The sequence below is a fragment of the Orcinus orca genome, chromosome 1, assembly GCF_937001465.1.
Source record: "Orcinus orca chromosome 1, mOrcOrc1.1, whole genome shotgun sequence".
Taxonomy (NCBI): domain Eukaryota; kingdom Metazoa; phylum Chordata; class Mammalia; order Artiodactyla; family Delphinidae; genus Orcinus; species Orcinus orca.
Window position 1 is genome coordinate 210,347,065 of NC_064559.1, and position 21,262 is coordinate 210,368,326.

The 21,262-nt window shown below is 58.0% G+C and overlaps 3 protein-coding genes and 1 long non-coding RNA gene across 19 annotated transcripts in view; 2 read left to right on the forward strand and 2 right to left on the reverse strand.

Moving 5' to 3' along the window:
• Positions 1–21,262, reverse strand: part of TP73 (tumor protein p73) — a 680,368-nt gene that overhangs the window by 487,622 nt on the left and 171,484 nt on the right. The gene's annotated exons all lie outside the window — the stretch shown is intronic.
• Positions 465–19,169, reverse strand: DFFB (DNA fragmentation factor subunit beta). 2 transcript variants are annotated; one of them, XM_004272552.3, is made up of 7 exons: positions 18,881–19,169; positions 16,503–16,629; positions 13,317–13,505; positions 12,383–12,462; positions 9,319–9,489; positions 7,972–8,072; positions 465–1,632 (listed from the first exon to the last, which is right to left on the reverse strand). In XM_004272552.3, the coding sequence occupies exons 1-7, from the start codon at positions 19,001–19,003 to the stop codon at positions 1,398–1,400; spliced, it is 1,026 nt and encodes a 341-aa protein (XP_004272600.1). In that variant the 5' UTR covers positions 19,004–19,169; the 3' UTR covers positions 465–1,397. The 2 variants fall into 2 exon arrangements, with proteins under 2 accessions (XP_004272600.1, XP_033288655.1); XM_033432764.1 differs by lacking the exon at positions 465–1,632 and adding an exon at positions 3,435–4,396.
• On the forward strand, positions 9,496–10,673 carry LOC125963559 (uncharacterized). 11 transcript variants are annotated; one of them, XR_007475683.1, is made up of 5 exons: positions 9,496–9,616; positions 9,665–9,770; positions 10,223–10,302; positions 10,422–10,468; positions 10,563–10,673. It is a non-coding gene; the product is annotated as an uncharacterized LOC125963559 (long non-coding RNA). The 11 variants fall into 11 exon arrangements; XR_007475685.1 differs by lacking the exons at positions 9,496–9,616; positions 9,665–9,770 and adding exons at positions 9,813–9,829; positions 9,924–9,983; XR_007475677.1 differs by lacking the exon at positions 10,223–10,302 and adding an exon at positions 10,010–10,089 and having other exon boundaries at positions 9,496–9,770; positions 10,422–10,515.
• Positions 19,284–21,262, forward strand: part of CEP104 (centrosomal protein 104) — a 58,274-nt gene continuing 56,295 nt past the window's right edge. For 4 of the 5 annotated variants that reach the window (XM_004272317.4, XM_033432758.2, XM_033432756.2 and 1 more), the window contains exon 1: positions 19,285–19,489. The gene's annotated coding sequence lies outside the window, so the exon portion shown is untranslated. Of the gene's footprint in view, positions 19,490–21,262 lie in introns of all 5 variants that reach the window. The other variant, XM_033432757.2, reaches the window with a different exon arrangement.

Sequence of the window (21,262 nt, forward strand, 5' to 3'; positions counted from 1 at the left end):
CTGGTGCCCGGGCAGCCCTGCGCAACCAGAGGCCGGGGGCGGGGGAAGGAAGGGGTCCTTATGACAACTCTGCTGAGTTGCCCTCCAGAAACATGTCACGAAGAGGTTGTAACAGGCGCACTCCAGCAGCAGAGAGCAGGCAGCCCTGCCCTGGACATGCAGCCGCGGAGCTGGAGGGACGGGGTGGGGGCCACTGGGCCTGGTCCGGCCTTCTTACTGCACAGATGGGACCCACCACGCTCCGGGGTGTCCAGCCTATCCCGCGTCCCCACTTCCCAGCACACTAGATCAGTGCCATGAACTGAAACAGCACTTTCAAATCCCACACTGAACTGGCACCTTCTAAAATATGTGTATATTTCAGTGATGAAGATAGAATGATTTGGGTCAGCTTCTTAAAAGTCATTGACTCATTTTTTTCCTCATTTTCATCATTCTCAATGAGGGCAAACTTTTTTGACGTGTCTATTTTTAAAAAATCTTTATTGCTTTCGTGATTATACAGTACATGTAAAAATTCAAGTATTATAAAATGTGACTTTAAAAAGTAAATTTAAAATTATGAAATAAATGCTCATTTCAAAAACTTCAAGTATTATAAAATGCATGATTTAGAAAATTAGTCCTTTGTGACCCAGTCACCCCACCCCACCCCCCAGGTTTCCTGCTCTTCACACACAGTGACGGTCTCTGCATGACCGGCACATACGTGTGATACACACCCGTGTCACACTGGGCATGGCCGAGCCACCTGCCTGCCTCGTGCACTTAACAGCCAGCTTCCCACTTCTCACATAAATGCCCGAAACTGTTACAGAGTAGATGTGTCAGGTTGAGTCATGAAATTAATGCTATCTATCTGACCATTTTGGACCCATAGAAACACCAATTGCCTATGGGTCAGCAGAATGCCACAAGCAGCCCCACGGACATTTGGAGGGTTTCCCACTTTCTGCAGTTAGAAATAATACAGCAGTGAATATCCTTGTATTTTACCCCAAAAGGGTCACGACTCTTTCGAGCATTTAGAAGAGACCAGAGGACGGAGCACTGCGTTTGCCTGGGGCGTGCGTGGAGGCCCAGAGGAGCTGAGGGCTCACACAAGCTCCCTGAAGCCCGAGTGGCCAGGCGAGAGGGGAGCCGCCTGGCTGGGGACACCGCACGCACACATGGGTGAAGCTGGAGGGAGGCCACTCCTGAGCCTGGGTGTCCCGGGAGCCACCAGCATCGTCCTCTGGCAGCTGGGCTTGCAGAGGTCAGGAGACAGCTTCAGAAATGTGCTCAAACCAGAATCTGTAGGAAGATTTTTTTCAAGTGTTTTCTGGGAATATTGGAGTGGCCAAAAAAACAAAAAAAGGAGCACCTGTTGGAAGGATGCACGTGCTGTCCGGGCTGCATCACGGGCGCTGGCGAGCACGCCGCTTCCTCCGGGGCACCGCCGGCGCTCGGTAGATCCTGCTGGGGTCACAGAGGAGTTTGTGGGTGGTCTTCTTGTGGCAGGCGATGTGGACTAACTTGAGGTTCTCAGAGGTGAAGAGCAGGCGGTAGAAGTACTTCCAGTCCACTTCTCTCCCCTCGGCGTCGTGGATGGCCGCGGCCAGCGTGGGGACGACCGTGCGCTTCTTTTCTATCCTGCAAAGCAAGGTTAGAGACGCCGTCTCCGCTGTCCAATTTGTCACAATACCCCAGGCACCTGCCAGGCCTCCTTTTCTGTTAAAGCACAGAGATGGTTGAATGTGGTGTCTACTCGGCTGAGACATCCATGAAGGTTTGGCGGCTTCCAGGAGAGACAGGCGGAGACGGTTAAACTCGGCAGAGGACCGGCACTCAGACCGTCCCAGACAGAGCAGGGCGGGCGCTGAAACGGGCTCACCCTGTGGCCATCGAACAAGCACTGGGGACATCCCTCCACAGGCTGGCGGGGGTGCAGTGCCGCACGCGGCCACGCCCGCCGGGCCAGCCAGCCTGGCAGAGCCTGATGCCGGCCACCCGGGCTTCTCACATTTTACAAGTAGATGGGGGACTTCCCTGGCGGTCCAGTGGTTAGGACTCGGCGCTCTCACTGCTGAGGGTGCGAGTTCAGTCCCTGGTCGGGGAACTAAGATCCCACAAACTGCGCGGCACAGCCAAATTAAATAAGTAAATAAAAGTAGGTAGCGCATACTTTTTTAAATACTGACAAGTGCACAGAGAAAAATGAGAGCCAACCGTAGTCCCATCACACTCACTCACCAACAACTTGGCTTCCTTGGTTCACACTTTGGCTATGTGCAGACTTAGCAATCACCTGATACTGTACGAACATTTTTAAAGAGAATCTTACAAATGAAGCTAAAGTCACCTCCAGCTGCAGCCTTCGCTCTCACTTCCCGCCTTCCCTTCCCAGAGACGATCTCTATTAAGGGTCTGACATGTGTCTTTCCAAATTTCATCCTGTACTTTTATACGCATATGTGTGTCCACTTAAAACAATCGTGATGTTATCTTTGTGTAAACTGCTTTCACTTATAAGCAACAGTTCAAAAGACCTAAGTAACCAGCCTAGAAGCTTGTAAACTTGACAAGATGGAATTGGAAACAGCACAGCTCGGGGGGCTGGTGGCAAATAGACCGGCATAGAATCCTGTCCCCCACGACACAGAAAAGGTGAGTAACAATAAATAAGTATCTGAGAGTAAAAGAAAGAAGGCGGCTCCCCTCTGCAGACACAGAAACCAATGCTGGACCACAGGACTGAGCTACACTCCACAGCTCAACAGGGTTCCGGTCCTGATGGAGGCCCCAGGGGCCCTCAAGAGCCAGGAGGAGTGGGCCGAGATTCCCACCCCAGCCATTAGGGGAGGAACAGGTGCTGCTGGGGGTCCAGGGCTTTGTGAGGGGAAGGAAAAGCCTCTGCATCAATTACCAACTGCTGCATAACCAGCCCCCCAAAACCTAGCGGTTCTGTGGGTTGGCCTGGCCCAGTCACGGGGCTACACTCTGCTGGGGGGTTGGCCAGGGGCTGGCCTTTCTCCCCGCGGGGTCTTTCATCCTCCAGGAGGCCAAGTCAGGCTCCCCGGCGTGGTGAATGTGCGAGCCCTTGCCAGGCACCCCCAGGTTCCTGTCTGCTTGATGCAGTGGGGGGACGAGGTAAGGACACCCGGCAGGTGCTGGTCACAGGGCACCACTAGTGTGACCGTCCTCCAGTCACGCGGAAAACCAGGACCATCAGCCCACCTCTCACACATCCAACTTTACGCTGCATGTGGTAGGGAACCCGCGAGCAAGGAAAGCCCCCTGAAAGCCCCGGGCACCTGGTGGAAACATGCAGAACCGCTCGGTGGGGACACCCGGGCCGTCTGCAGACACCTCCCACCGAGGACGAACTCATGGCCCAGACACACGCAAAGCACAAGGAATGCACTGCAATGCACAGAAGGATGCAGCCAACGGTGGCGCTCCCAGAACCCCCAGGGATCTTAACACAGACCACTCCCTCTGCCGCCAACTGCAGAGCTCAGGGCCCCGAGAACACCCTCAGGGTCCACAGTTCGCTGAAAGGACTCGGAAGGCCCTGAGAGCCTCCACACTTACAGTTTACAGCCACGAAAGCATGCAAATTAAAACCATCCAAGGTTAGGGACACACAGGGCGGGGCGTCCAGGGCAGCTCCGGCCGTCCCCTCCCCAGGGAGTCATGGACAGTGCTCCCAGCAGTGGTGGTGACAACACACGTGGAGAATCAGCAGACAGGGTCGCTCCCTGAGCCTCAGCACCCAGAGTCTTTACTGGGGCTCTGCCCTGTGGGCACAGCTGACCACCCACAGGCTGACCTCATCCCCAGCGCCCCCAGAGGGCAAGCTGAAACCACGAGACCCAAACCCCCCACCTTGGTCACACTGTTAGGCTGTCCAGTGAGCCCCAGGGAAACAGAGACACTAGCAGGCAGGACACTCCGAGGGCTCAGAGGTGACCTCCCAGGGGTCAGGGGCAAAGGCCAGACCTCTCTTTGCACACAACCATAAAATAAGTGTATTTAAACTAAAAAATAAAAATGAAAGCAGACTGGCATGAAAAGGCGTGTTTTTTAAAAATAACCCAAAAGCACTTGTAGAAAGGAAATATGTACTCAATGCTGAATGCACAGACTGAATGCATCAGAGCTGAAGAGAGAATGCGTGAACTGAATGTATAGGAAGTGTATCAGCTCGGACTACCGTAACAAAATACCATAGACTGGGCGGCTTAAACAATAGAAATCAGTTTTCTCACCGTTCTGGAGGCTGGGATTCTGAGATCAGAGGGCCAGCGTGGTCGGGTTCTGGTGAGAAGTGTCTTCCTGGCTCGCAGACGGCTGCCCCCTCGCTGCGTCCTCACATGGTGGAGAGCAAGCCCTCTCTTCTTATGAGACCACAGTCCTATCAGATCAGTCCTATCAGATCCTCCCTTCCAACCTCATTTACGCTTAATCACCTCCTGAAGAGCCTATCCCCAGACACAGTCACCCTGGGGTTAGGGCTTCAGCACATGAATTTGGGGGACACAGTTCAGTCTGTGGCAGGAAGTCCCCGGGAAAGGGAATGTGTAAGAGCAGATGCAGCACAAGGAGGATGGAGGAGCTGGTCCAGGTACGTGAGGGGGAGTCAGAGAATCAACGCTGAAGAGCTTCCCAAAATTAAAGACAGACACATCTTCAGAGCAGAGAATACAAGTCCCGGTCAGAATTTAAAATGGAGATCTGTACTAGATACACATCATTTTCAAAGAGAAAGGGAAAGTCTAAAGCTGCCACAGAAAAGGCAGAGGAGACTGACGGCAGCCTTGTGAACAGACGCCAGAAGATGAGGTGTCATGTCTCCAAAGCACTGCGGGCCAAGTGGCCGCCGGCCTGGAGTCACGTCAGCTCAACAAGCGCTCAGGGCCTTTCTACGACCCCCGGACCCTCATCATCAGGGAGTGAGGCTGAGTGCCATGTGATCTGTGGGTGAGCGTAATCGAGGACCGACCCCGGGAACACGCCCACACTTTGTGCAGGGCTCACGGCGAGCAGAGGGGGTGACACCAAGGTGACTCCATGGGGCCTGGGGGCAAGGGGGACACAATTCTGCTTCCGATGTGCTTCTCTCAGGGGCCCCACTAAGGGAACACAAGCAGACATCTATTTCCCAAACCACCGAAGGGTGGGGGTGATGGGCAACGGAAAAGGAAAACTCGGTTAAACACACAGAAAGCACAAAGGAGACCCAAAAGGGAAGGACCGGAACGGTGACTGGGAACCCAGAATAGAGGGCTGAAGAAGTCCAAACACATTTCCTATTCATTCCACCAACACTGGCCACAGTGGCCAGACGCTGTCCTGGCTGCAGAAAGACGCTGGGGACGTGCCAACACCACTGACCTGGCAGAGCGCGATGCTGATGGGGAGCACGGCCATCACCACACGGGCAGAGGACGGCAGCCGTCAGCTCTGATGGGACCATCTCGGACCCCATGGGAATAAGAGCAAGTGGGACACTCACCCAAACCCGGAGACATGTCAGAGTCGACAAGAAAGGGGCGGAAAGACGGCAGAGCAGCTTAAATCCAGCCACGCAGATCTGAGGCCGCTCGCACTCACGCCCCCGCCACTGAAGCTCAGAGGAGGCATGAGTGACCACAGTCGCGAGCGGGCACCAGGAGAGGCAACTAGGGATCTGGCGGCAACTGAAAACAAATGCCCACTTCTAACCAGTTCATGGAGCAGCGATAACATCACGACGGAAATGACAGAATCCTCACACCTGAATAACAATACAATTACCGAACTCACAGGTGGTAGCTACAGCTGAAACTGATAGCCTGAAATGTACATGTCAGAAAACAGGAGAGATGCAAATTAACTAATGAGCAAGAAGAAACCCAAAAGAGTAGAAAGAAGGGATACAAAATAAAAGGCAAATGAATGAAGTTAAGGAAAAGGCCGAGGATGGTTTTGAAAAGAGGGAGGGAAGCGCTGATCCCAGACAGGAAGACTTCTCGCAACACCGGGTATTGGAGGAGCGCCCTTAGCCCTCGGGAAACAGGACCCCTGCCCCGCCGCCCAGCCCACACGCCCGGAACTCAGGCGTGGAACATCCTCCCAGGACAGGCTGCACCCCCGTACGTGCACCCCTAAGCCTGCACATGCGCGGTGCAGCCCTTGTGGTGTGAGGGGGCCCGAGGGGTGAGAGAAGAGGGCAGGCTGTGGACTGCAGGCCACTGCGGCCACGTCCCGGAGCCCTGAGAAGTCCGCCGCCTGGGACCAGGAACCTGGCCTGGGCCGCGGTGACACAGTCCAAGGGGGAGGACAGCACGTGCTGTACTGACAGTTTGTTACTCTTTAGTGTTTAACTATTTAAACACGTGGCTTGTGGCTTCAGCCCCATCAGACTCGGGGTGGGCCTGTGGCCACGTCTCAGGGAAACAATCAGACCAGTGTTTTCAAACCCCCACTGCCTGCTGTCAAAACCGCATTTTAAATTAAAAGCCAGTACGTGTATCTATGTGGACGTATGTGTATTTAGAAGAAGAGCGGCAGTGTAACTGGCACGTTTCAGGAGACATGACTCAGGGTCTGGCGTGCACACTGCTGCTTCATCCGTGTTCTCTTCTAGGCCGGCCTGTTTCCCTCCTTAGATGCTGGCAGTGTGGCCCCTAGTGGGCCGTGAAAAGACAGGAGCAGACAGATGGCATGGAGCCCAGAGATCATCTTGGGGTGCTCCAGGCAGGTCAGAAACAGCACAGCCAACCAGTAGAGAAAAACTAGGGTATCTTCATGATACAGGAAGGGAAGGATTTCACACAAAAAAGAAGAGCTACATCTCAGTACACTGGAATTTAAACCCGTGACGATCAAAGACATCCCAGAAGCGAAAGACAAGCCCAAACTGTAAAAACATACCTGTAACACAAAGAGCCACCAAAGAATCAGTAACCAGGACGTGCAAAGAATTCTTACAAATTAATTAGAAAACCAAAGCCCAGTAAAAACTGAGCGGAGGAAGCAAGAGCCACTTCACAGAACACGAGTGGCCAATAAACACACGGACATTCAACCTTCCTAGTAATCAGGCAAATGAACTGCAACAGGAGAATCTCTTTCTCGCCCATCAGACTGGGAGAACGCAGAAAGAGTACTGATACCAAGAGGTGGTGAAGCCTGGGGCGCGTGAACTCACAGCCGGTGAGGGTGTCGGTGGGACCACCCTGGAGAGCAACCCGGCAACACGCAGGACGGGAGACAGGGGACGTTAGGAGCCAGCACCCGACGCAGGCAAAAATCCACGTGTAACTTTACAGGAGGCCCTCTGCGTGCAGGGTTCCTTCGTATCCGCGGCTCGGTATCCGCAGAGTCAACCGATGTGGATGGAGCAGTACTCTAGTATTTCCTACTGAAAACTCCACGTATAAGTGGAGCCACGCAGTTCAAACCCCACGTTGTTCAGGGGTCAACAAGAAAAGCATCTCAGTGAAAATAATAAAAATTTCCATTTCTGCCCTTGTTTTTAGAATGAGCTAATACACACATAAAATGATCCTGCCAGCCAAGACCTGCTAACCCTGGTTGAAGCAGGAAACGCCCTACACGTCACAACGCAGAGCTCCCACTCCCTGGGCGAGGCAGGGACCCCACAGCTGCGCCCCTGCCACACCGACCGGGCCCGCAGCTGCCGACCCCTGCCTCCACCCACAGGTGGGCGCTGGAGGTGGGAGGGGACGCGCAGGGTTGCACAGGTGTGGACGGGGATCTGAGCCCACCGCGCTGAGTGACACCCGCCACGCAGCCCAGGAGCGTCAGCACCGCACGATCCTGGCAACCCCTTCCACGCCACATGCCCACGACGTCTGTGGGTTCGTGACACGTGTGCTGGGCGCGTGGCGCACCAGGGAGCCCGCCAGCCGCGGAGGCCGGGCAGCGCCAGGTCGCAGGTGCACTCCGGGTCTGTGGTTGTGGCCTTCAGCCCCACGCACTCACACGTGGTCCAGGTTCCAGGTGCTAAAGAGGACGCGGCTCTCCCTGTTACTGTAGGGGTTGATGGAGTGTCTGGAAGCACAGTCGTCCACGTCAAAGGGACCCTGGGCCGAAAGAGAGAAGGTAAAGGCCACGAAGCCAAGGAGCATCTCACTGCCGCTCCGCCCGCGACAGAGGCACCCCTTGGCGGGGCCAGGCCCCTATAAAGAGTCTGTTCAGGAGGTAAAGCATCCTGCCCTGGAACGGCACCCCATTCCCTCATGACCCCGGGGTGATGCTCTGCGGCTGCGAAGGGGACAAGTGAGCCTATTGGCCGTTTGGGGCACCAGCTTTCCCCATGCTGCTCCCATCACACGACTGCTCCCCTCCTGTCTCCTCCATGGCTTCCCGGCATTTCCCTGAGACCCTGCACAGGCTGGGCCTCGGAGACGTGCGAAAACATCTCCTCCTCCCTGAAGCCCCCAGCCCCACTCCGGCCCCCGAGGGCCCTCACAGCCGCCCCGCAGGAAGCCTACCGCCCGACTCGCTTAGAGGCCTTTGACCCAGAGCCTGCCCAGGCCGGGATGAAGGGTCTGGTCTCTGTCCCCGCCACACACACTGCCAGGCTCCAGGCGCACCCCCCCGGGGAGGGAGAGGTCAGCTGTGTGTGAGGTGTGACGCGAAGCCAGCTGGGGAGGAACAGCGTTTGGATGCTCAGGGCCCGTCACGCGTGGGAGGGGCTGCCCGGTGGGGGCAGAGGCATGGGGGCCTATGGGAGGGAGGCCGCGCCCACCCCTGCCCACTCTGGGCCCAGCGCCAGCGGCAGGAGGGGATTTTACTGGAAGTGCAACGTACAGCTTGCAAAGCGCAAGATGTGCCCTTAGCTGTGTCCACAGCTCAGAATGCTGCTTCCAGCTGATGCCACCCACCGCGGTGCCGAGCTCAGCCAGAGCCCGAAATGCCACATCCGGCCACCACCCTGCAATCCTGCTGCTCTCTCATCCAGGATTTCCCAGGGGAGCAAAACATGCATCAGCCACCCAAACGAATGCCATCCCTCCTCTCACACCAGGGTGGGGTCTCGGCTCACGAGCAGTTGTGTCCTGCCGCCCGCACCCGCCAAAGCGGTTCTCAAGTGAGGGCCCTGAACCAGCATCACTGTGGAACGTGTCAGAAATGCAGGCTCTCAGGCCTCACCAGAGCTGCTGCAACAGAGGCCCCGGGAGGGGCCCAGGGGGCTCACGAGCTCCAGGGGGTTCTGACACCACTGACGTCTGGGAGCCACTGGCTGAGACCCTCCCTCACCCCGAGAGCTGCCCCAGCTCACCAGGCCCTGGCCGGGGTGGCCCCGGGCACGCGCCTGTGGCTCACCTGGCAGGAGAACCAGCCTTCGGGCGTGCAGAGCCGGCGGCCGGCCTTCGCCCCCCTGTCGAAGTAGCTGCTGTTGTAGCGGGCGGCCTGGAGCTTCTGACACATGGCACCCACGACCCGCAGGTACTCTTCCCGAGCCTCCGTCACAACCAGGGACGCGCCAGACGTCACCTAGAAGAGGCAGGGGCACCGCTGGACGCGGGCCATGCGCCCGAAAACCCACCGCCGCCGGGGTCCCGGTCCACCACCGCCACAGCCCTCAGAGCCCCCGCCCCTGGGGTCCCAGCATGGCCCCAAGGTCGGGGATCCGGCCCCCGCCCCCTCGGGTTCCAGCACAGCCCGGAAGTCGGGGATCCGGCCCCCGCCCCCTGGGGTTCCACCACAGCCCGGAGGTCGGGGATCCAGCCCCCGCCCCCTGGGGTCCCGGCACAGCCCGGAGGTCGGGGGTCCCGGTCCACCAGCGCCACAGCCCTCAGAGCCCCGCCCCCTGGGGTCCCAGCACAGCCCGGAGGTCGGGGGTCTGGCCCCCGCCCCCTGGGGTCCCGGCATGGCCCCAAGGTCGGGGATCCGGCCCCCGCCCCCTAGGGTTCCAGCACAGCCCAGAGGTCGGGGGTCTGGCCCCCGCCCCCTAGGGTCCCGGCACAGCCCGGAGGTCGGGGGTCCCGGTCCACCAGCGCCACAGCCCTCAGAGCCCCGCCCCCTGGGGTCCCAGCACAGCCCGGAGGTCGGGGGTCTGGCCCCCGCCCCCTGGGGTCCCGGCATGGCCCCAAGGTCGGGGATCCGGCCCCCGCCCCCTAGGGTTCCAGCACAGCCCAGAGGTCGGGGGTCTGGCCCCCGCCCCCTAGGGTCCCGGCACAGCCCGGAGGTCGGGGGTCCCGGTCCACCAGCGCCACAGCCCTCAGAGCCCCGCCCCCTGGGGTCCCAGCACAGCCCGGAGGTCGGGGGTCTGGCCCCCGCCCCCTGGGGTCCCGGCATGGCCCCAAGGTCGGGGATCCGGCCCCCGCCCCCTAGGGTTCCAGCACAGCCCGGAGGTCGGGGGTCCCGGTCCACCACCGCCACAGCCCTCAGAGCCCCACCCCCTGGGGTCCCAGTGTGGCCCCGAGGTCGGGGATCCGGCCCCCGCCCCCTGGGGTTCCAGCACAGCCCGGAGGTCGGGGATCCGGCCCCCGCCCCCTGGGGTTCCAGCACAGCCCGGAGGTCGGGGATCCGGCCACCGCCCCCTGGGGTTCCAGCACAGCCCGGAGGTCGGGGGTCTGGCCCCCGCCCCCTGGGGTCCCGGCATGGCCCCGAGGTCGGGGGTCTGAGCTCACACCGACTGTGCCTGTCTGACGCTGGGAAATTTCTCTGGGCCCATGAGATGGAGCTTTGGTCACAATCAGATAAGAACTCAAGCTCCAGGCATCCTGGCCGCCCTGTCTCCCAAGAGTGCCCACTGCTTTGAAACCCGAGAGGAAGTGTGCAGGTGAGGAGTGACCAGTGCACTGCCACCCACTGGGGCGCAGGTGGAGAGTCGCACCCATGGGCACAGCTGGGCCCACACTGAGCGCGGGGCAGAAGCAAGGAGACCGCCTGGCCCGGTGGGAGTGACAGCAGGGCAGCAGATGGGTCATCACCAGACAGGGGCCTGCACCCAGCAGGGGCTGGGAACGATGCCCTGGAGATGCCCACCCGCCAGCGCGGGGAGTGCGTCCTCAGCAACAGAAGGAGCCCGAGGGTGGCCACTTTCAGGCAGAGATGGGGGCAGGGGGAGAGGGGGATCTGGACCAGGCCCCAGGACCTCAGACACCCCAGTCCTGAGGTTTCCTTCTGTGTAATGGGATCTCAATAGAGCACGTGTGGGCAGTTCTGCAGCACCGACGTGCGGCCAGGCGCAAGTGAGGGGTGGGGGGGGTGGGTGTCTGCAAAAGACGAACAAGACGCCCCACGGCTGCCGTCCAGCCACGCAGCACAGGGGCAACGGCGCCCACGGGCCTCTGCGGGGAGGGCCCAGCCCACCCCCGGGCTCCAGCGCCAGTTCTCTGAGGAGCTGGCACAGAGGGCAGAGCCCGAGGGCCCTTGCCTGCCGCTGCCCCCAAACCCACCCCCTGCCACCTGTCCTCCCATGAAGGGTGGAAGAGATCCGCCCAGAACCCAGCCTCAGGGGCCAGTCAAGCACCCAGGTTATCCTCCAGAGAGGGGGCAATGCACCCCCAAAGCACCACGGGCACCAGTCCCCTCCGCGGCCTGCCCTGCTGCAGGTCATCTGTCAGCTGGGTCACCTCCCTGCTGAAAAGGAGCGGGACAGAGTGCACTGGGCCCGAGGACCCATTTCTCCTCGGAGGTGAAGTGCGTCTCCATCGGAGACTTTCGGCTCTCAACCTGTATCAGCCTGCTTCTCACGCCTCCCGGAGGGGAGCCCAGAGTCAGAGCCCGGACCCACCACGACTCGGAGCCCCTGCTGCTGCTTCTTGGAGGTCAGACAGCTGCGCCTCGCACAGACGGGAAAGTCAACGGCAGCGCTGGGGACAGAAGAGCAGCTGCCCCTCCCCACCCACCGTGTGGGCGTCCATCCAAGCTAATGGTGGACGGAGACGGCTACTTGGGATGAGTTCACGTCGAAACTGAACCGCCCAACAGATGAAGGCGTTCAAAGGTGGGTTCACTACTCACAGCCCGTAGGGAGAGTTCACGCAGACTGCAGGGAGGCAAAGTCTGCAACCCCGGACCCAGCTTGAGCTCTGACAAGTGGAAGCCAGATGTCGGCCATGCGGGGGGCTCCCTGGGCAAGCGGCCCATCCATTGCTGGCTCACGTCCACCTGCACCCAGACTGGCATCCACAGCAGCACCTGCCCCTGAACCTGCACCCACGCCAGCACCCACCCCAGCACTTATACCAGCACCTGCACCTGAACCTGCACCCACGCCAGCACCCATCCCAGCACTTATACCAGCACCTGCACCTGAACCTGCACCCACGCCAGCCTGTGCGCTTCTCCAACATCCACGCTGGCCCTGGAGCAGAGTCCCAACAGCAGAGCCCGCTTCCAAACCCGCCTGGCACACCCAGCATCAGTGTGGACCTACCTCTCTCAGGTAGCTCCGGATCCGGCTCTCACAGCTGTATCTCAGGTAGCCAGACTTGTTCCTAAACCGGGACTCCAAACCTGCCGGAAGGAGAGACAAGACGCCTGGAGCCCAGGGCCCGTGCTCTCCCAGGAGGGGCGGAAGGTGAGGGCCGTTTTGCTCAGCTCCATCTAGAGACGTTCTAATGGGGACCTGCACGCTGTCCCTGGATTTTGTTCATTTGTGGAGAAGTCTGGTCCACCAGCACGGAGCATCTCAGAGGCCACCGAGGGGCTCCTGCCTGGTGGCACCTCCAAGCCCCTTTCCCAAGAGGGCTGCAGTCGCTCAGGGCTCCCTCCGCCTGGCTTGAGAGGCCAGTCGAAAAGGTGGGAGCAGCCCAGGTGAATGGATAAAGAAGATGTGGTCCACCCAGGTGATGGAATATCACGCAGCCTCAAAGAGGAAGGGAATCCTGACACCTGCTTCCACATGGATGAACCATGGACACATTAAATGCTGAGTGAAGTAAGCCAGACGCCGATCCCACTCGTACGAGGCCCCTGGAGGAGTCAGAATCACAAGGACAGGAAGAAGGCTGGGGGCCACGGCTGCGGAGGGTGGGGAGCGACGTTCAGTGTGGGCAGAGCTTCAGTTTGGGAAGATGAAAATGTCTGAGGACAGATGGTGGTGACGCTGCACAACAACGGGAAGATATTTAATGCCCGCGAACTATATGCCTGAAAACGGTAAAGATGGTGAATTTTACCTTATGCCTACTTGACCACAATTGAAAATTAAATAAAAATAAAACGGCCAGTCCCAGGGCTGCCTGGCCCCTGGCCCCGCGCTTGGGGAGCCCCTGGTATGGGAACTGACACAGATCCCATGTCCCAGCAAGCTGGCCCGGAGGAAGCACTCCCCACCCGCTCCCTCCAGGCCCGAATCCGTGAGGCACCTTCGAACCACGGCGCGTCCTCGGCCCTGGTCTCGGCTGCGATGTTCTCGCTGACGGTGCCCAGCAGGTCGGCCAGGAGCTTCTGACGCAGCGGGGCCCGCTCGTCCGACAGCAGCTGTCGGGCGGCCTGGATAAGCTCTGCGTGCGGCTCCTGGAACACGCTCAGGAAGCGGCTGATGTCACTCACATCTGCCACCAAAGGGAACAGAGAGGCCACCAGGCTTTGGAGCACTGCCTCGGGGAGACCACCTCCTCCCCCGGGACCAGCCAGACCCCTGCCCCGACAGTCACCAGCCCAGGGTTCCGGGCCTTAGGCCTGGCTGCCCGCGCCCGGCTGGTGTGAGGACAGACAGGGAGGACACGGGACGCGGCTTGGAAAACGAAAGCCACCCAAGCGAGTTGCCGCCCTTCCCCTCAGCCTTCCTTCCTCCGAGTGAAATCACCTCGTCTTGGGACCTCCCTCGAGACCTCTCACACTCCAGGTTCGTCCCTTCACTGTCCTGCTGGCTCCCGGGGCCTTTCCGCTCACACCCGAAAGCCGCAAGCCCTCCGAGCAGGCACTTGGGACCGAGGGCTTCACAGCGTCCTACAAACAGAAGTCCAGACGCACGCGAGGAACAGGCCGCACGGTCCCGAGGGTCGTTCCAGGGATATGGGGCCACTCGGGGTCCAAACATCAATCAGTGTGATCCACCCTCAACAGGCTAACCAAGAAAAGTCACATGATCGTAGCAACTGGCGCAGAAAGACAGAGAAAACCTTCAAGACCTAAAGCTTCGTGAAAAGGTCTCAGACTGAACACCAAAGCCATACGCGGAGAAGGATAAAAAGGGACAAGTTGGATTTCATCAAAATTAAAAATTTTACTCCATGAAAGACACGGTTAAGAGAACGAAAATACAAGCTGCAGGGACTTCCCTGGTGGCACAGTGGTTAAGAATCCACCTGCCAATGCAGGGGACACGGGTTCGAGCCCTGGTCCGGGAAGATCCCACACGCTGCGGAGCAACTAAGCCCGTGTGCCACAACTACTGAGCCTGTGCTCTATAGCCCGCAAGCCCCAACTACTGGGCCTGCGCTCTATAGCCCGCGCGCCACAACTACTGAGCCTGCGCTCTAGAGCCTGCACGCCACAACTACTGAGCCTGCGCTCTAGAGCCCGTGCACCACAACTACTGAGCCCAAGTGCCGCAACTACTGAAGCCTGTGCCCCTAGAGCCCGTGCTCCGCAACAAGAAAAGCCCCCGCAAAGAGAAGCCCGCACACCACAACAAAGAGTAGCCCCCGCTCGTCACAACTAGAGAGAGCCCGCGCACAGCAACGAAGACCCAACGCAGCCAAAAAAGATTAATAAAATAAATAAATTTATTTTAAAAAAATCACATATACTCTTTGGCTCAGCAATTCTACTCCTAGGAATCTTTCTCACAGAAATAAAAACATAATGGTCATAAGAACATATTTATAAAAAAAAAAAAAAGACAAGCTGCAGACTGGGAAAAAAGATCAGTGTCAACAACACATCTGACAAAGACTCATCCAGAATATATTAGGAAAAAACTCACAAAACTCAACCGTAAAAAACACCCCATTAGACAATGGACAAAAGACACTTCACAGGAAGGTTTACAGATGGTAAATCAGCCCAGGAGAAGATGGTCAACACCATCCATCGGGAGGGAAATGCAAGTCCAGACACCATCGCACACCCACCAGAACGGCTAAAGTGAAAAGAGCGACAATGCCAAGAGCTGGAGAGGCCGTTCTCGTCCCTGCTGTGGAGACAAGATGGGACCGCAGCTCTGGAAAGCGGCGTGCAGTTCCTTTTCTTTCCTTTTTTAACAACTTTATTGAGACTTAATTCTCTAGAAGTACAAGGAGGAAGGCTGCTTGCCACTAGGAGCGCACAGCAGACATGTCACCTTCACTGCTGACAGCAGCGTCCCAACCTAGGGGCGAGGCCACACCTGCACTGTTCTCGGGCTTCTCTCTCCGCCCTTTTGGCAGAGGAGGTAGGACAACCTCGGTCCTCAGAGCTCCACTTCCTTCCCCAGGCACCAGAAACATCTCCTGAAATGGAAGCCCCTTTGCACAAGGGCCAGACGACCCTCCCAGGGAAAGGGCACACACCTGGCCACCGGCCTATGGCTCCAGAGTACCACTTGTCATCCAGCACAGACCCCCCTAAAGAACCAACTCCAAGAGCACCTGCTCCAATAAGGCAGCCCCGACAGGAGCCTAAGGACGGTGTGTCCGCAAACCCGACAGAGACCAGACACTGAGCACAGCATCAGCCACCAGCCCATCCCTGAGACAGTTGATAAAAGAAATGTTTACATATTGAGATGCAGGGACGTTGTTCTGGCTTCCACATGAGTTAACATGCATTTGATGCTAACTAAAACAGCCTTTTTGTGGCTGATCAAACATACACTGCACATCTGCTTTAATTATTAAAGAAAAGGGCGCACTGACCAGAAGTAAAGAACATCCATGTTAAAGATAAAAATTAATGCCCCTCTTCCTGGGACACCAATGCTGGTTACTCCTTCGATCGTAAAGCTCCCTCCCAGGTGCCAAGCCCATGCTGACTCGCTGTGTACGTGCTGGTCTGGTTTTTTTTGAAACCTCGGAGAAATGCATCCCTGCCTTGTTTAAGGGTCTTTGTTCTGACAAGACATAAAACTGTGCTGAAAACCCTGCTTCTCTGGAGCAGTTTCTCAGAGTAACCTGGGAAGAGGGCTTCTGGGCTATAGGCCTCAGTCCGGCTCAGATAAAACTGTTCTGTTCTTATTACTGATTGGTTATTGATTATTTTCCGCAACAAAGTCCAGCAGAACAGGACAGCCTCTCTCTCTGGCTCTGCCTTACCCGCAAAACTGGGCAGGCTCCCACCCGCAGAGCCCTCCCTTCTGCCCTTAGGGGTTACTAGGACACTTCAAATGAATGTAGATAAAACTAAAGGAATTTCTTAAAAAGACACATAGACCAACCAGCTGGACCACTGGCCTCCTGGCCAAGAGGATGGACAACACTGCCATCTGATTCTGCCTCCGGGGCTTCCTCCTTCAGAGCCCAGAGTAAGGGGGACCCCTCCCTCCCGGGGCTGGCACCCCCAGACAGGCCCTCTGCACCTCCAAAGCCGCACCAGCTTCCCCACAGATCTCCAAGGTCCCCGCCACTTACAACCCTGCCAGGTCTGCCCCGCAGTGAGAAGCACGAGCTCCGAGTCATCGGGGACACTCCAGAAGTAATCTCCAGTCACCTCCGTGCCATCCTCGTAGAGACACAGGGTGGAGCCAGGAACGGGGAGCTGGGAAGAAGAGGGGGAGGGGAGAGCAGGGTGGGATGCTTACTTCCTGGATCTCGGGCGGCCCAGTCTTGGGGTGGCGACCTGAGGTCTTCCCATCTGCAGCCCTCACAGAGAACAAGAAGGAACTACTACGCTGTAAAGAATCCCACTCGAGATGCAGTCTGCACGGACAGAGCACGTCCAAACAAGGGCACCTACTGTAGGTCGTTCTAAGACCTGGAAAGTCATAGAAATACATACACGGTGATAACCGCTTTGCAGGATTCACCACTCGGACCCTTCAAACCGAGCTCCTCCAGGGCACTTTAAAATCCAAGCCTGTGGGCTTCCCTGGTGGCGCAGTGGTTGTGAGTCCGCCTGCCCATGCGGGGGACACGGGTTCGTGCCCCGGTCCAGGAGGATCCCACATGCCGCGGAGTAGCTGGGCCCGTGGGCCATGGCCGCTGGGTCTGCGCGTCCGCGTCCGGAGCCTGTGCTCCGCGGCGGGAGAGGCCGCGGCGGTGAGAGGCCCGCGTAAAGCAAAAAAAAAAAAAAAAAAATCCAAGCCTGTTTCCAAAAATGACCCTTGACTGCTTGCACTAAGCCCGTAAACACATCCCCATCAATGAGGCTCATTGCCTGACAGGTGTCAGGACACATCGCCTAGCGCTCGAGTTTCTCCCTGGGCACCAATGAGTTAAGGAGAACATCTTTACTGAGCAGGACCCACCGCCTCTGGCCACGGAAGTGTGATCAGCACACAGGACTCTTAACTTGCTGAGGTTTAGTCCTCTGTTGCTCGACACCAATGAGTTTTACGAATTTTTTTTTACATCTTTATTAGGGTATAATTGCTTTACAATGGTGTGCTAGTTTCTGCTCCATAACAAAGTGAATCAGTTATACACATACATATGTTCCCATAGCTCTTCCCTCCTGCGTCTCCCTCCCTCCCACCCTCCCTATCCCACCCCTCTAGGTGGTCACAAAGCACCGAGCTGATCTCCCTGTGCTATGCAGCTGCTTCCCCCTAGCTATCTATTTTACGTTTGGTAGTGTATATATGTCCATGCCACTCTCTCGCTTTGTCACAGCTTACCCTTCCCCCTCCCCATATCCATTTTTAATAGCAACTCCTCCCCTCTCCCCGACCCCACACATGCACACACAACCCCAGCACTGATCTAAGCCCAGTCGAGAAAATTAATTCAATAAGGGTAAGAACAATGGCTGAAATACCTAGAATATTCGTGCCAAAGGGATTTTAGAGGCCTCTGAGCCCAACCCTTCATTCTACACCAGGGGAAACCAGGCAGGGAACGGCCTGTGCCCTGGAGCACTTGAGCCTACGAGCACTGGAACCAAGTCCCTGGGTCTCAGGCCAGAGATGTCCTGATGCTCACGGTCAGAAGGGGGAAGTTTCCCAGGCCTCTCTACAAAGTCCCCCTGCTCTGACGGGGCCGAGGAGCCAGAGGAGGAGGTTGGGGGCTACTCCGCAGCACAGGAAATGGGAATTCCCTGGGGCCCAGATGTCTCCCACACTCCCTGGTTTTGAGGCACAAAAGCAGCACCTCCTATTCTCCCTAAATTTCTCCCAAGCGGGTGGGCTCCTAAGCGCTGGGGCAGAGGCTTCACTCAGGCCATCTGCTGAGATGCAGCACCAGGCACCAGGACCCAGAAGCCGGGAAGGACCCCAATTCCCCCGCCCCCCGCCTGCAGCCCCCGCACCCGCAGAGGCTGGGCTAAGAGGCTTCCGGCGTAGCTAGACCGGGGTTTAAACACCGGCCTTTCCTCAGTGTCTATGGCACGTTGCTTAGTCGCTCGGTGCCTCAGTTTCCTCATCTTTGAAATGGGGGTGTTAGCGCCCGATTCACAGGGCGACAGGTGGACTCCACGACAGCCCACGTAAGGAGCCAGGATGGAGCCCGAGGTCGGGCACGTGGCCGTCGGCAGTGGTCAGGCTCAGGCTTTCCGCCCTGGGGATATGGACAGTGACCCCTCCCAGCGACTGTCATTACTCGGGGACGCACTGCGGCTCGGTGCAGCCTGAGATCGGCCAGTGTTGACAGTGCAGGACGACGGGCCAACATCTTCCCAGCTCAAAAAGAGTGCTCTGAGAAGGCTCGCTCAGTCAGACTCGCCCCACCCCACCCCCACCGCCACGCGGCCCGGGGCGCCCGCAAGCAGAGGCCCCCAGCCCATCGGCCCCCAGCTCCTCGGCCCGGGGAGCACCTGCAAGCGGAGGCCCCCCGCCTCCCGGACCCCGGGGCACCTGCAAGTGGAGGCAGCCCTTCCGCAGCACTTCCTCGCAGTTCCTGCCCGCCACCCCAAATTTCTTCTGGTTGTGCAGGGCCCGCAGCTTGAACCTCTTGAGCTTCTGGAGCACCGCAGACATCCTCAGAGGCTCCGGCCCCGCGGGCGGCGCCTACGCGGCGGGCCGCGCCGTGTGTCCGCGCCTGGGGGTTTCCACGAAGGGGAATCAAGGCCCCGCGCCGCCCCCGCCCTCGAAACTACACTACCCAGAAGGCCCGGGAAGCGGCGGCATGACCCCGCCTTGTGCGCAGGCGCCGTTCCCTGAAAACTACATTACCCAGAAGGCCCAGGAAGAGGCGGTGCGACTCCGCCTTGTGCGCAGGCGCGGCGGGGCGGGGTCGCGCACGCGCGGAGGTCCGGGCGGGCCGGCCTGGTTGTCATGAGAGCGGCGGCCGCGGCCCGGGCAACAGGCGCTGGCGGCCGGGGCTGTTCCTCGGCTGCCACCACCGCTGCGGCTTGGGGGTGCCGGCCGGCCCGGGTCGGCGGAGGAGGCGCCTCCTGAGCTCCGCCGAGGCGCGGCGCTGCCGAGGGCCGGCGGAGAGCCCGGGTCGTGCGGACGTCCTGACAGGTACACGAGCGGGCCGGGGGCGTCGGGGCCTCCGTGGGCGGCAGGGCCTCCGTGGGCGCGGCCAGCGCGCTGCGTCACCGCCCCGGGCGGCCGGCGGAGCCAGCACTTGGTCCCCGCGTTTGGCGGCGGTGCGGGCTCAGCGACCCCGACTCGGTGCTGAGCTGGCTCTTCAGCCTCTTCTGTTTCAGGGATTCTCAGGGGCACTTTCGAGTCTTGAGGTTGCTTGACCAAAAAACCATTTCAGTGTGTAACATTTAGGTTTTCCTAAGAAGGAAACGATACAAGTCTGTCTCCTAGTCTTGTAGCAAGATGTTCGGAAGTTGGTAAAGTGTTTCGGTTTAACGTAGAGATTCAGCACCCCGATGCGTAGTGAAAAGCAGACTTCGTAGGAGGAACCGCCGAGTTACCTTCTCCCCACGGTCCCAGCTCGTCCTGCGGCGCGGGGGAGAGTGATCGCTGCTGGGGAAGATGCAACCGGCGCTCGTTTTGAGGCGAGGACCGCTGTGTACCGGGGCCCCGCACTCGACAGAGCTTTGGTTCTCCCCAGAATGTTAATGTGATTTTTATAGAGCCCAATACTAGTGTCCTTAGTGACACCCCAAGTATCTTAAGGAAGACTTGAAGGTTTACGCAAAGGGGACCCTAGGGGACAAGGCGGAAGGACGTGGCCATAAAGGAATCCTGTTCGAATTCCCAAACCGACGTAATAGCGTTGCCTCTGCGGTTCCCAGGCACTTCTCCTGTCTGGTTCCTAAATGCCAGGACTGTGTTTTGGATTTATTGAGGCAGCACAGGATAGTGGACACGTCCTTTATTCGGATTTAAAGGGCCCCATTTCTAACTCTTAGGGCCATAACCGAGGGTGTTGGTCAAGACCAGGCTCTGGAACCTGACCAGCTTTAGAACAAACCCGGCCTGTGTGGCTTCATAGCCGGATGACCCTGGGCCAGGCCTCTCTGTGCCTCAGTTTCCTCGTCTCTACAGCTGGGGTGTCAGAGTTGTGATGAAGGTATAAACATGTATGCATCTGCACACAGAAGTATGGTGTAAGGGAGTAGGTCAGTACACAGGTCAGCAAGATGAATAAACGGTATTTCAGATCTCCGGAATTTCAGGATACATGATCACACTCAGTTGAAAATATTTCGTAGGTACCTACTGTTTTCAAGGTGGGATAGAAAGTAACAGGCCCTGCTCTTAAAGGTGATGGAAGGACACAGGGATCTAACTCTGAGCTTTCGTAAGTTTGGAGGGACTTTAGAATCCATGACAGAAAGCGGGGGTTAGAACAGCAGGTTGGGCTTGAGGAGGGTTCTTCCGGTGGGGGCAGTACTCCACGTGGGGAAACCTGGCCGTTGTTTTCTAGAGAACACAGTGGGATCCAGAAGAGGTGACGTATTCAGTCACTGTTCCAAAGGTGGGACCAGTGAGACTTCGCACTGAGGGAGAGGGGACGGGGAAGGGGGAGGTATGGAGGCCAAGGGGAGAGTCAGTCCAGGCTGCGAGCCGGGCACGTGGGAGGAGCCAAAGGCTGGGCGAGGCCAGTCCATGTCTGGCATGGGAGCTGGCACACAGGCCAGGCTGTGCAGTTGCTGTGGGTTAAATCACACTTGTCCATTTTTTGTGCCTGCATTTTATTACTTTCTGGGTTAGTTTGGTTTTCTCTCCTGTGGTATCCTGCAGTGAGCTTTGTATAAAAAATAACTGGGATCTTTAATAGTGGTTTCTCTTTCTATTTTAAATACTTTTGTTCGTATATTCCAAGAAACATTA